Source organism: Cetorhinus maximus, chromosome 1 (genome assembly GCF_964194155.1).
Source record: "Cetorhinus maximus chromosome 1, sCetMax3.hap1.1, whole genome shotgun sequence".
NCBI classification, from domain to species: Eukaryota; Metazoa; Chordata; class Chondrichthyes; order Lamniformes; family Cetorhinidae; genus Cetorhinus; species Cetorhinus maximus.
In genome coordinates, this window is record NC_135879.1 from 153,912,761 (window position 1) to 153,927,391 (window position 14,631).

General features: G+C 39.8%; 1 protein-coding gene across 2 annotated transcripts in view; it reads right to left on the bottom strand.

Annotated features, from left to right (window-relative positions):
• The window catches only part of LOC144684590 (phosphatidylinositol-3-phosphate phosphatase MTMR7-like), a 136,802-nt gene that overhangs the window by 102,305 nt on the left and 19,866 nt on the right, over positions 1 to 14,631 (bottom strand). For both annotated transcript variants that reach the window (XM_078548583.1, XM_078548573.1), the window contains exons 2-6: positions 13,287 to 13,409; positions 11,454 to 11,616; positions 7,584 to 7,741; positions 4,232 to 4,360; positions 2,748 to 2,882 (exon numbers count right to left, since the gene is read on the bottom strand). In XM_078548583.1, the coding sequence (XP_078404709.1) occupies positions 2,748 to 2,882; positions 4,232 to 4,360; positions 7,584 to 7,741; positions 11,454 to 11,616; positions 13,287 to 13,409 (708 nt within the window). The remainder of the gene's footprint in view (positions 1 to 2,747; positions 2,883 to 4,231; positions 4,361 to 7,583; positions 7,742 to 11,453; positions 11,617 to 13,286; positions 13,410 to 14,631) is intronic.

Genomic DNA, 14,631 nt, shown 5'->3' on the forward strand with positions numbered 1-14,631 from the left:
AAAATCACATCTGAATTGCATTTAGGACTTGTTTAATTCATACATCAAAAGAGAGAAATGTCATATTTTTAATCTTATATCCCTTGGTCACAGAATCAGTGTTACATAGCCTTCTGAGTTTTGAGAGCAATTTTATTCCTAGATTAAGGTCAAGAAAAATCAAAGTAAATCAGCTGTGAGCAAAAATAACGGCTTATTTAGTCAACTTTCTCTTTTAAAAATGGTGACCATAATCAGAAAATTCAAGTTTAAATGGGAAATCAGGGCAAGTCAAATAAAAATCCTGCACACTTAGGGCAAAAATTTCCCCCTGTCTGGGGGAAAGTTGATGGGCAGGCGCGTGCGGGCGCGCTTCCGATCGGTACCCCCAATCGGTACCCCCAATTGGTACCCCCAATCGGAGGCGCGGCGCCATTTTACGTGGGCAGGCCTAGCGTGACGTCCGCAGGGAAGCGCAGCAGGTGGAGAGGAATGCCTAAAATCGAGAGTGCGCTCTTTCGCGCACGCGCACGAAAGAGTGCACTCATCTCCCTGAGGCTAAGTGCTGCCTCAGGGAGATCGCCTTTACTTTCAAAAATATTAAAAATAGAAAACAAAAAATTCTCTTACATGTCCCCTCATGTGACAATGTCACATGAGTTGGGACATGTTCATAATTTACAAAAAAACTTTATTAAAATTTTTAAAACCCTACATGAAACCTCATCCCGCCTGTGGATGAGGTTTCATGTTTTTTCTACTTCCCGCCGGGGCTCCTGGCCTGCCCACCAACCTTAAGGTTGGACGGGCAGGTCCACTAATTACTTTAATTGCTCTGTCAATGGCCTCAATTGGCCACTGACAGGTCGGCAGGCGCGCCGCTGATTTTGCTGCACCCCCGCCTTCCTGAAAATTTAAATGAGGCATGGTAACATCGGGAGTTCTGCCCAACATCACTGCACGTCATTTTACGCATCGGCGAGCGGGCCCCGCTCCCACTCACCAACAGTAAAATCCTGCCCTGAATGTGGCAGCAAACCAATAAACTGGATCAATGATCTCAATGTTAAATTGGGGCTGGGTCAGTCCATATAGGGGGTGCAGGGTGAATGAGAAATTTGCTGAGGTACAGGGTGATTTTGGAGATAAAAATTCTACCTGGACAGATGGTAACGTATTGGCTACCCATTATATGCCCTGCTTGGTAGCTATACCTCTTGAAGTCAGTTTAAGTGAATATTGGGTGAGGTGTATAACAGATGGTCTGTTCAATACTGCTTGTTTTGTGCTACTGCTCAAGACAAATTTCTCTCCTTTGATTCCTGGCCTCATTTAAATATTCAGGCTCAGGCTCGGACCAGAACTCAGCAGAAATCACCGGGGACCTGCAGGAATGTTCTGCAACACTGATAGTATTTGAAAAATTCCAAGGGCATGTTTAAAAAATATATTTTGCTCAAACTTTTATCTGGCACAAATAAGCACTCACTTTATCTCAAAGCAACTCTTGCCTCACCTATCTACTTGTACTGCACAGCTTCAACTAACACCAACTACAATAACATCTCCACCTGGTATCAATGTCTGACCTATTAACTATGTCTGACCTGTTAACCGTGTTATGCAATACATTGAGAAACTCAAATGTCAGCCATGGCTCATTGGCAGCACTCTCACCTCAAGTCACAAATTTGTCAGTTCAAGCCCCACTTCAAAGGCAAGCACATAATCAAAGATGACACTTCAATCCTGTACGAATATAGTCCTGTGTCCTCAGAGGGGTTGTATTTCATATATAGTGCTAAACCAAGGGCCTGGCGATCGTCTCAAGTAGATGTAAAAGATCCTACAGCACTATTACAAGAAGAACAAGTATCTTCACCAATGTTTCCCGCTTAGCCAATATTATTAAAACAAATTAATTGATCATTTATTTCTCTGCAGTTATGGGTCTTGGCCATATTTGTCACAACATTTCCTACATTAAAATAGTGGCTGCACTTCAAACAAACATTACTGACTGCAAAGTAAATGTAAAGATATGATCATAATATCACTAAATCAGTTAGTTACTTACAGCTTACAATTGGTCTGGTCCATTATTTTCCTTTGACATGCAGTTTAAATTATTAGACAATGATATTACAAACTCTGCTACCTCCCTGCTGATGCCTATGGGAAAACATTGAACTTTTTGGTTTACTTACTTTCATATAGCTAAAAATAGGCTTGAAAATGCACATTCTGGAAATGTTTAGATTAGGAACAATTAAATATTGTAGAAATAATTTTTATTTTGCTACAAAAATGTAGTCTTATGAGTTATTTACAGACTCTTATTGACAAAGGAAGCAATTTTGAATTTACGTTTCCTCTTTTTAATAATCAGTTATTTATAAGCTCATCAAATTCATTCTTGGAGATGTTCAATGATACTTTAATAAATGGTCTGATCTAGCTTTCCACTCAGGCTCAGTGGATATTGATAAGAGTGATATTAAGTCATTTCGGCATATATACTTGGCAGTGATCCTTACAACTTTCCTCTTTCCCCTTCCTCACTTAGTAGAGCCAAGGCTAATTGCAAAGCTTCCACCACCACCCATTGGAGATCAGATAACTTAGCACAGGCCAAGGAACATAGTTGGGATTTTCTCGGTCTGCAACACTTAGTACTTACTGCCTTAAACAGCTGAATTACAATAGAAAAATTTTAGAGCATACAATTAATGATGGATTCCTTTATTGTGGCAGTAATGGCTCTTTACCTTTGGCCGGGTATCAACAACGTACAAGAAATCACTTCCTGGATTTGACTTCCTGATGGCCTGAAGCATCTGTTCATCTTCAAGGCACCGAGCACTGAAACCTGATAGAGGTTGGCTGCTTCTACAGATAGCACCCTGGACACAAAAAAGCACAGAAATCAGAGGAATTTGCTTCACAATAAATCATTCATCTTCTTTTACTCAAGATGTTTCATCCTACCCCAAATTCCAAATAAAATTAATTTCCGTATTTGTACAAACCATCTCCAAAATGGCAAGGACTTAGATTTGACTTTGGGCTTTGTACACATAAGGCATATAAACCATCTTGTAGAAATCAAAATGCTTTCTAAAACATGGGAAGGGAAGAAGAGGAAGCTCTTCAATCTGTGTACTCTTGTACACATTTCAATGGCCAGCTCAAAAATTGCCTTAGCAATGACCTAGAAACAGGACACTTTCTAATCTTTACTCAGGGGGTGTTGTGCCAAAGCAAACTGAAGTAAGAGTTGCAAATAACTTATAGGAAAAGCAAAAATCTAAAAGGGACATGCAAACAACTTCCAATCAGCTGCATATACTGATCTGAACAAACAGCCATGCGTAACAAATTAAAACACTTCCTGTGAAGATGGTCCCTTACCCCGTTATACAGAACCATAGAAGTTTACAGTACAAAAAGGAAGTCACTGGCTCATTGTACCTGCAGTGGCTGTTTGCTATAGCAATCCTAAACTGATTCCACTGTCCTGTTCTCTTCCCATACTAATGCATCTTCTTCTGCCTTAAATATTTATCCAATTTTCCCTTAAAAAATTCCAAAGATTTCTGCAATAACAACAAAGCATTCCTTGCTCTAAAACCTTTCTACATGAAGATATTTCTCCTTGTCTCTCATTCTCAATGATAATTTTAAAATGACGGCTCCTATTCCCTGTCTCCCCAACCACAGGAAATAGTCTTTCCCTATGAATTCAATCCGAACTCTTCATAATTTTAAACGCCTTTATTAAGTCTACTTTTAGCTTTCTATGCTCTGGTAGAAATAGTCCCAAGGTCTTATAGAGTTTATCATCCTTAGTATCATCCTAGAGGATCCATGTTGTATGCTCTCTATGTCTTCAATATCCTTTCTGTTACAGACATCTAAAGCTCTGACTATGGTGTTACCAGTATCATGTGAAATGTTATTATTCCTTTACTCTTGTATTCTATGGATTTATTTCCAAAGCCCATAATTAATACTTTACCTGCTTGCACTTATGTTTTTGAATTCCTAAATCTCTCCTTTCAGCACTCCCTTCACCATTTTGTTTTGAGTACATATTACCAATTATTGGTTTTCTTCCCAAAATATTGCTCCACACTTATATACAAATATGTTTAGATTTTCAACACTATTAAAGAGATTTCCACAGGAAAAATTATTTGAACAAAAACGGAAGAATTTTTAAAAAATATAATGTTTGAGAAATTGTACATACATTGTTATCCTGGCAGAAATAACAGAGAACAGGAAAGCGACCTCTGCTCCTGAATTTGGAGCTGCCAACTATAACTGGTGTAGAGGCCGATTTTGGTACATACAACTCAGCAGGGTACGTATCACAAACCTGTGATGGAGAAAAGAACTTAATGAACAGAAATTAAGCAGTTGCTGCTACAATTTTGACTCAACGTAATCAAATAATTGTCAATGTTTGATAGAAAATTAAAAAGCTATTTAGGAATAAGTACATCAAGAGCTGCTAAAAGAATTCTACAAACCACCAGTTGTCATTGATATTTCTGTATTAAAGTGACATGCAATCGTTTGAATTAATTATTTTAACTTGCAGACCATATTATTACGGAGGTGTATAGAGGTCCGCAGTCTCATGCTCAACACAAAATGCTTACATTAAATATTGCAGTCCACATTCAGGACTACATGAATATTGCTTGCATCTTTGGAGCATAAATTTACACAACAACCTAACATCAAGTATTTAGTTGAACATTTGATTCCAATCTAAAGGGCTCTAGCTTTGTTTTTTTTTAGAACAAATTCTATGTCCCAAAACACTAAAAAAATTACACACAGTATTGCTGGCAGCAACTAAGGTAACATTTTGCTAATGAAAAGTCAGAAATGAACAACTATTATTTCTCTGGGTCCATTATAACTCTCTCTGTTCAGCAAGAACAGGGCAGCAGTGCCTGAAACTCATGGGTATATACTTCTCACACACATTCAATTATTGCCATTTTCCCAGCAGACTCTGCATGAGCAGTTCCCACGTGTCAGCTGTGCACCCGCCGAACTGTCAAAGGCTTATTAAGGCCATTAACAAAGTAATTCATAGAATCACAATGCAGAAGATGCCCTTCGGCCCATCGAGTCTGCACCGACACGTGAGAAACACCTGACCTACCTACCTAATCCCATTTACCAGCACTTGGCCCATAGCCTTGAATGTTCTGACGTGCCAAGTGCTCACCCAGGCACTTTTTAAAGGATGTGAGGCAACCCGCCTCCACCACCCGCCCAGACAGTGCATTCCAGACCGTCACCACCCTCTGGGTTAAAAAAATTTTTCCTCACATCCCCCCTAAACCTTCTGCCCCTCACCTTGAATTTATACCCCCTTGTGACTGACCCTTCAACTAAGGGGAACAGCTGCTCCCTATCCACCCTGTTCATGCCCCTCATAATCTTGTACACCTCGATCAGGTCACCCCTCAGTCTTCTCTGCTCCAACGAAAACAATCCAAGTCTATCCAACCTCTCTTCATAACTTAAATGTTTCATCCCAGGCAACATCCAGGTGAATCTCCTCTGCATCCCCTCCAGTGCAATCACATCCTTCCTATAATGTGGCGACCAGAACTGCACACAGTACTCCAGTTCTGGCCTCACCAAAGGTTCTTGAGAACTCCAACATGACCTCCCTACTTTTGTAATCTATGCCCCGATTGACAAAGGCAAGTGTCCCATATGCCTTTTTCACTACCCCACTAACATGCCCCTCTACCTTCAGAGATCTATGGACACACACGCCAAGGTCCCTTTGTTCCTCAGAAGTTCCTAGTGTCATGCCGTTCATTGAATACTTCCTTGTCAAATTACTCCTTCCAAAGTGTATCACCTCACACTTTTCAGGGTTAAGTTCCATCTGCCACTTCCCAAGACATTCAACCTCGCTGTTAACCACCCGGCCAATCTTTGTGTCATCCGCAAACTTACTAATCCTACCCGCCACATAGTCATCTATGTCGTTATATAAATGACAAATAATAGGGGACCGAGCCCCGATCCCTGTGGTACGCCACTGGACACTGGCTTCCAGTCACTAAAGCATCCTTCTGTCATCACCCTCTGCCTCCTACAACCAAGCCAATTTTGAATCCACCTTATCAAATTACCCTGTATCCCATGTGCATTTGCCTTCTTTATAAGTCTCCCATGTGGGACCTTGAAGCTGTTAAGAATGCTGCCCATCCAACCTTAAGAGCTCAGGCGGCCTCCGCATTTTTCATGAAACCTCATCCACGGGTGGGAAGAGGTTTCATGAAGGGTTCATTAATTAAATAAAATTTTTTGAAAAAATTAATGGACACGTCCCAGCTCATGTGACAGTTTCACATAAGGGTACAAGTCCTTAAAATTTTTTTTGACCTTTATTACATTTTTCAAGACTTAAACTAATCTCCCTGAGGCACAGGAGTGCACCGCGCTTCCGGGTGTGCATCACGCTGGGCGGGCCTTAATTGGCCTGCCCACATAAAATGGCGGCGCACACCCTATCAGGGGGGCACCGATCAGGTTCGTGCTCACTCCTGCCAGCCCCCGCACAACCCCCCCAATGGGGGAAAAATTCAGCCCCAGGTATCGAACAGCCCAACCAGTGGTCCTTAAAACATCTCTCCAGAAAAAGTATGTTTTCTATAGATGGGGAAAGTGAGGAAATGGGTGATTGGTATTAAAGATTTTTGTGGAGCCATGAGGAGCATGAATTCCACTCCTGGTCCCACAAGTCTTCCAGTCACCACTAGCTTGCCTATCTCCCACTGCCCACACTGGATAAGATTTCCAGCTCATTTCCAGGCTGGAGCACCCAGAATTCAAGACCCGCTCCTCTCAACTGGCAAGCTGTCAGTGTGTGCCACATTTGGGAGCAGACCAGTTGTAGCACATCATCAATACTGAAATGAGGCTTGGTCCCAAGAATGACTTGGGTCTCACAGCAATGACTTTGTATAAGTAGTGCGGATATTTTTTGCCTAAAATAAAAATTGACCCCTTCATCTCTATCTGCATACTGAATTTCCTGTTTTCACTTCTGGATTTGTCGATTTACTATTGAACCTGCTCACTTCATGTTCTCTCACCTGTTTACGAGAATATTGGAAAAGATATGGGAAGCTGTGATTCACATTGATCTTCATTCTTTTCTACTTCCTTGTAACTACATAAAAATTACCTCTGACAAGAAAGATCCCTGGGACTCTGCTAAGCAATTTTTCATGTGAAGAATCAGCTTAAGAGTACAACTACCTTCTAAGTAATGTTGCTAAATATTTAATTCTTTAAACAGCAAGATAAATCTCAGCTATGTCACTGAATTCCCTCTTATAGTTTGAATTAAGTGGTAGGGTACTGTGGATTCTCTTTAGAATGATTTTATTCTACTGAACTGACAACAGATTGAGCCTCATTTTATTAAATCTTAGTCAATAGAATCAATGCTTCTACATTTTAATATGCTAAAATATCTATAACATCCAGCTAGTGGAGAAGCAATGTGAGAGTTTAGAAAATGTAAGACTTGTGATCATTTCTATTCCTAAACTTACCCCATAGTCTCTATTTACATGAGAAACTTGCCACAAGCTATTAGGAACCCCCATGCGGTTGTATTCCGCCTTGAGATCAATCAGATTCCAGCCTCGTTCCCTCTCATTTTTTTCTTGCTTTGGGTTAAACGAGAAGCAATACAATTCTTCATACTTTACTGAAAACATCACAAAGACAAAACCATTAGTATACTTTCACTTCCTGTTGTTCATCTAGCTTACTTTAACTTTTAAGCTTTTCAGCACAATCAGACCAGTTAATGTTGCAACTAAGTATGCTAGCTTATAATTTTTTTTAAAAATACTATACTTTCAATGGAGAAAATAAACACGCACAGCAAGGAAAACCAATAGTCATGTCAAGATACCCTTATTCTTAACTTTTCTTCCATGTACCATAACTGCTGACCAAAACCTATATGACGTCTTGAGGAGGTTTTGTGAATATATGCTGCTTAACGGTTTAGCTTCCACCATCAGCAAACATGTTGAAGCATGAAGCATTGTATAATGGCTTTGGTATGGAATTTTAATGCTATATCACATCAAAAGTACCCAACTAAAAGTCTTATTTTTTGTTTAAAAATATGCCTGTGGGGCTGCCTTGGTGCTATGGTGAGCCAATGAATTGTGTGGTGTTGTACTGAGCCATTTTAATATTACATGTAAAATGCGTATGTGGGAAGCTTCATTTACTTCAAAATCTGTCAGAGGGCAGATTCAGAAATGTGAAGCACTTACAGAGAACAGTCTGTTTAGAGTGCATGTCCAGATAAGACAGATTCACAAACTTACAATCATAATACTGATACAAGGAAGTGTATAGCACTACTTGATAGTAAACATAAAATTTGCTCTATATCGAGCAAGTAATGATGCAATTACCCAGTTTTAATATGCGCAAATCTGATTATCCCAACTTACTGCATACAATGGGATTCCAATGCAATCAAAAGATCTAGGAACATAGAAAACATTGGGATTTGCAAAATGCCCAATATGCTAGACATAAGGTATTAAGCAAGCATTCCAATTTGTCTAGAGATAAAATAAAGGTCACATATCTGCAGACAATGAATACAAAGGTTTCAATTGTGTACTTAGTTTTTCATTGGAATCACATTTAGATTATCACTTCAAATACAAACTTCCACTCATGTGCATTGCAACAATAACACCAATTACAAACAGACACATGGAAGACCCAATTAGAGCACACAATTTCTATTTAGTTTGTTTATGGAACGTGGGAATCATTGGCAAGGCCTGCATTTATTGTGCATCCCCAATTGCCCTCGAGAAGGTGGTGGTGAGCCACCATAGTATCATGGGATCATTAAAACAATATTCCTTCGAGGCAGTCTCTGCTAAACAAGTGTCTTAGATTTTAAAACAAAAACAGAATTACCTGGAAAAACTCAGCAGGTCTGGCAGCATCGGCGGAGAAGAAAAGAGTCGACATTTCGAGTCCTCATGACCCTTCAACAGAAGAGTCTGTTCTGTTAAAGGGTCATGAGGACTCGAAACATCGACTCTTTTCTTCTCCGCCGATGCTGCCAGACCTGCTGAGTTTTTCCAGGTAATTCTGTTTTTGTTTTGGGTTTCCAGCATCCGCAGCAGTTTTTTGTTTTTATCTCCGTCTTAGATTTTATTTTGCCCAAGGACATCGAGCTTTTTAAAAATCTTTTATCTTATAATGCTACACAAGTATCCAAATTACAGTTCAAGTGAAAAAGTGATAAAGGAAAAAAATAAACTGTAATGCTAGGAGTCCAAAATAAAAGTACAAAATGTTGGAAATATGTGGGAGATCACTCAGCTTCTGAAAAGAAAATGTAATGCTACAATGGAAAAAAAGGGACCTCAAAATTTCTGGTGGTAGGCAGTCAGAGTCGTAGCTACTCGGGGTTTCGCCTGCAAGTTTACCCTAGTGTCCGCTCATCTCAAATCGTGGGAATGGTCCAGTAGCACTAAGGGAATAGGTAATGCAACATTTATGCCAATCCTTGTGTGCCCACCTCAGAATTTTAGAATGGTATTCTGTCTATAACATTGCCACTCCAGCCAAATATCCTGACTTTTTTTTAAAAGCAGAATGAACTGTCTTTTTCCACTTTCCTATTGATAATCAAATGCAAGTCAAAAGGTTGAAAGACGGACTTTACTTCGGCTAGTATGCAATGTTGACAAACAAAGAGCAAGAAATAGGTGCTGGAGTAGGCCATTTGGCCCTTCAAGCCTGCTCTGCTACTCAACAAGATAATGGTTGCTCTTCTACCACAACCTTGCCTTCTCACATCATCCCCACTGTACGTCTACATCATACTGCCAGCCCTTGTGCGCGCGTCCGCCCGCAAAATGAAAACTTCTGCCCAGAGAATGGCAGCTTAAGGGTCTTAATAGGCCTCAATTGTCGGAAGGCACGCTGCCACCTCTCATGCACACCTACCGATCGAGAGTGCACGATGACGTCGGGTCACTCACCCGACATCATCATGCACTATTTCACTTCCATTTGGGTCAGGCGCACACCCGCCTGCGGGACGAAAAATTCTACCCAGAGAATGGCAGCTTTATACAACCAGAATCCAGGCATTTTGCCAGTTTTCAATGTGACTTATAATATAACCATACAAATGCATTCAAAGGCATGGAAAATAGAATGCAGGTCCCAGTGAGGATGTTTTTCTGAAAACACTTAAGCACTGAGATAAAAGATTAGAAAAATTACTGTTTCATGCTGTACCTGAAAATGTGTTCATAATTTGAAGAGAGGCTTGGAGAAAGTGCAATTACAGGAATCTCGTATACAGGCCTCAATAACTTAGAGATGGGACCAGTTTTACAGGCCGAAATGCGTTTGGGCAGTAGGATCTCTAGGTGATTGTAAAGATAGTGGAGATTTGGGAGTAATTTACTTGCACCCATAATTCTGTAATCTTTTAGCCTGCGTATTTGGTTTCTAAAACAAAAACAGAATTACCTGGAAAAACTCAGCAGGTCTGGCAGCATCGGCGGAGAAGAAAAGAGTTGACGTTTCAAGTCCTCATGACCCTTCAGCAGAACTGAGTAAAGTTAGGAGAGGGGTGAAATATAAGCTGGTTTAAGGTGGGGGGGTGGGGGGAGAGAAGTTGGGGGGGGGGGGCGGTAGTAGGGACAAGCAAGCAGTGATAGGAGCAGATAATCAAAAGATGTCACAGACAAAGGAACAAAGACGTGTTAAAGGTGGTGTTATTATCTAAGAGAATGTGCTAATTAAGAATGGATGGCAGGACACACAAGGTACAGCTCTAGTGGGGGTGGAAAGACTGACAGGGCATTACAGGTATAGATTTAAAAATAATGGAAATAGGTGGGAAAAGAAAAATCTATATAAATTATTGGAAACAACAAAAGGGAGGGGGAAGAAACGGAAAGGGGGTGGGGATGGGGGGAGGGAGTTCAAGATCTAAAGTTGTTGAATTCAATATTCAGTCCGGAAGGCTGTAAAGTGCCTAGTCGGAAGATGAGGTGCTGTTCCTCCAGTTTGCGTTGGGCTTCACTGGAACAATGCAGCAAGCCAAGGACAGACATGTGGGCAAGAGAGCAGGGTGGAGTGTTAAAATGGCAAGCGACAGGGGGGTTTGGGTCTTTCTTGCGGACAGACCGGTTTGGTTTCTAGTTCATTTACGCATATCACGGAGTACAAAAACATAGGAAATTCCAGGTCAAGTATTTACTAATTATTTTTCTCTTCTTAAGTGATTTTTCTAACATTTTAAGTTGGCTAGGAGTTTATTTAAATCTTAATTCAGATCTTGATTAAATCCAACAAGGTTTTGTGTTCAGTATTTCTATTCAAAACAAGCTGATCAACTAGAAAAACCATACCTGGGCGTGATAAACGAATTAACGAAATGTAAATATCATGGCAGTCTCTTTCTTGTGAAATGATAAACTGGATGACCTGGAAGTTTTTGCAACGAATAAGCAGGGGACAGCCTGTTGCAGTTGTTGCTTGCTTTTCCACAGCACAGATCTGACTATGAAGTATCTAATGGAAAAAGTAAATAAGCCACACATATTGTGAAATATCTGCTGCCTATTTTCTAGGAAATGATCATAGGATACCAGTAGAACTGCACATTTTGTCTTAGGAACTAACCAACAAAAAAAATAGCTCTTTAATCTGAGCAACTGTGCCTCCTAGCTTAATTTCATCGGATTATTTGAATATTCAATTTTCACTTCCTTCAACCAAGTCATCAACATACAGAGTGTGTATAAAGGCCTTGTGTAGCTTTAAACTTTAATAACTTTGGATGTATACATGATAGAAAGCTTTTCATCCAATTGTTAACTGAGTTCCTGTCTGGTGCATTTTTCTTGTAATAAGCAGTGAATTTTCTTTTCCTAACTGCAATGGATTTCAGTTCCACTAGCCCTAACACACAGCTGGAGTTTTCTTCTACTATCGCTATTCTCAATCAGGAAAACATTAAAACAACATTAACAAAAAAAACTTTATGCTTTCATATGCCTTTTATAGTCTGCTTCTATTAGGTTATTCAAGTTTAAAGTTGCATAAGGTCCTTATAAATATCCTGCATATGATGAAAAGCTGAGACCCCAGCACAGATCCCAAACCACTTGTCATATCCCACCAATCAGAGAATGAACCTTGCATTCCTGCTTTCTTTCTCCTAACAAATTATCAACCCATTTCACAAGATAACCTCCAATCCCATGCCCCTTTGTTTTTGCTAATTATCTTAATAAATGTCATCTGGAAGTCCACATAGGCAATATCTATAGATTTTCCTCCATCCACCATACTAGTGACCTCCTCAAAAAAGTGAACTCAATTAGTCAAGCGTAACCTCCCCCTCACAAATTCCCTTTTAACTCTCTTTGATCAGCTGTTACTCGTCCAAGTGCTCAGTCACTTACGATATAATACAGCAACTTGCCCACAACTGATGCTAAATTGACATGCTGCAGTTACCTGATTTCTCCCTGCCTCCCTTCTTAAATAACGAAGTGACATTTATAATTTTCCAATTCAAAAAAGGCACCATTCTTGAATTGAGAGAGCTGTGGAAAATTGTGACTAACGCAGTTATATTTTCCTCACCTATTTCTTTTAATACCCTGAGGTGGCAATCATCAGCTCCTAGAGATGATTGAGAGTCTGTTCCAGAGGTTCATCGAGGTCATGTTATTGGCCCATGACAGCAAAATCAGGTACTGACATGTCCTCTGGCCTGTCTAGAATTCAGTTTGATGAACAGCACAGCTGGAGGTGGAAAATTAATCTTCATCTCTACAACTTGAGAAAATTACATTTTCCCTGGTTTCAGTATAATCCCCAGTAAACATGTTACCTGGATGGACTCTTCTTTGTAAACAGGCCATTACAGATTGATGAATTTTCCAACAGATTAAAATTTGATAAAGCAACATTCCATAACGTTCTGTCCAACATTGGGCAGACACAGATATAATTCCTTCTCATGCTCTTTGTTACTCTTAATACATGGCCAAGAGAAAATATATAAACTCTATTATTTCCCCTTCTTCCAAGACATCACAACAATAAAGAAAGTAACAAATATAACAACATGCAAGGAAACATCTACCAAAGTACATAAACATCTATCATACAGGCAACATAGAAAACTTTTAAATAGCCATTCAGTTCTGTGAAAGCTAAATGTAACTTACCCAGGTTTCTTTCCGAGATTCAGACAAATGCTCTACAAAAATCAAGTGTGTTGCAGTCAGATACAGCGAACCAACTGATGCTTTCTTTGAGGAGACTCGATCCAGCAAACGAACATTGTCGACCTACAAACATGAAAAATATTGAGTGCATAGAAAGTGAAGTTACAATTGAACAGGTAATAAACATAATAAAAATTGTATGCATCATATAATTAAATCCCATTTTGCTCTTCAGTCAAACAACATCAGCTTACTATCTGTCATCCTGATTTCCAGAGCAGGATAGCATTTGCAGTTTATGTCAATTTGTTCTGCTATGCAGAACAGCAATGGATATGCTTAAGGTATCTAAAGGAAAAAAATCTAAGATGCACACTTAGAATTTTCCAGTAATAAACTGCAAATGAACTGACCAAAACTTAAATTGGATCGGCTATCTGAACTTAAAGTTGTTAAGGCACCAGGACCAGATGAGATGTATCCAAGAGGAGGCACTGGCCATAAATTTCCAGTCTTCCTTAGACTCAGGAGTGGTGCCAGAGGACTAGAGAATTGCAAATGTTACAACTTTGTTCAAAAAAAGGTACAAAGATAAACCCAGCAACTACAGGTCAATCAGTTTAACCTCAATGGTGGGGAAATTTCTAGAAATTAGGTAACAGAGAAGGTTGATGATGTGGTGTACATGGACGTCCAAAAGGCATTTGATAAAGTGGGAAAACCTATAGTTCGTGGAATAAAAGGGGCAGTAGCAACATGGCTATGAAATTGGCTGAGCAACAGGAAACAGATAGTAGTGGTTAACGGATATTTTTCGGACTGAAGGAAGGTTTGTAGTGGAGCACCCCAGGTGCCAGTGTTGGAACCCTTGCTCTTCCTGATATATATTAATGACCTCAACCTTGGTGTACAGGGCACAATTTCAAAATTCGTGAATGATAGGAAAATTGGAAGCATTAACTGTGAGGAGGATAGTGTAGAACTTGAAAAGGACATAGACAGTTTGATGGAATGGACGAACAAATTGCAGACAAAACTTAATGTAGAGAAGTTTGACATGTTTCATTTTGGTAGGAAGAATGCGGAGAGACAATATAAAATTATGGGTACAATTCTAAAAGGGGTGCTGAGCAGAGGGACCTAGCTGTATATGTGCATAGGTCACTAGATGTGGCAAGAGAGGTGGAGAGTGCAGTTAATAAAGCATACAGCAACATAAGCCTTATTAATAAGGGCATTGAGTATAAAAGAAAGGAAGCAGGGAAGTTATGCTTAACTTGTAAAAAAACACTGGTTTGGCCTCAACTGGATTATTGCACCCAGTTTTGGGTGCGTCACTTTAGGA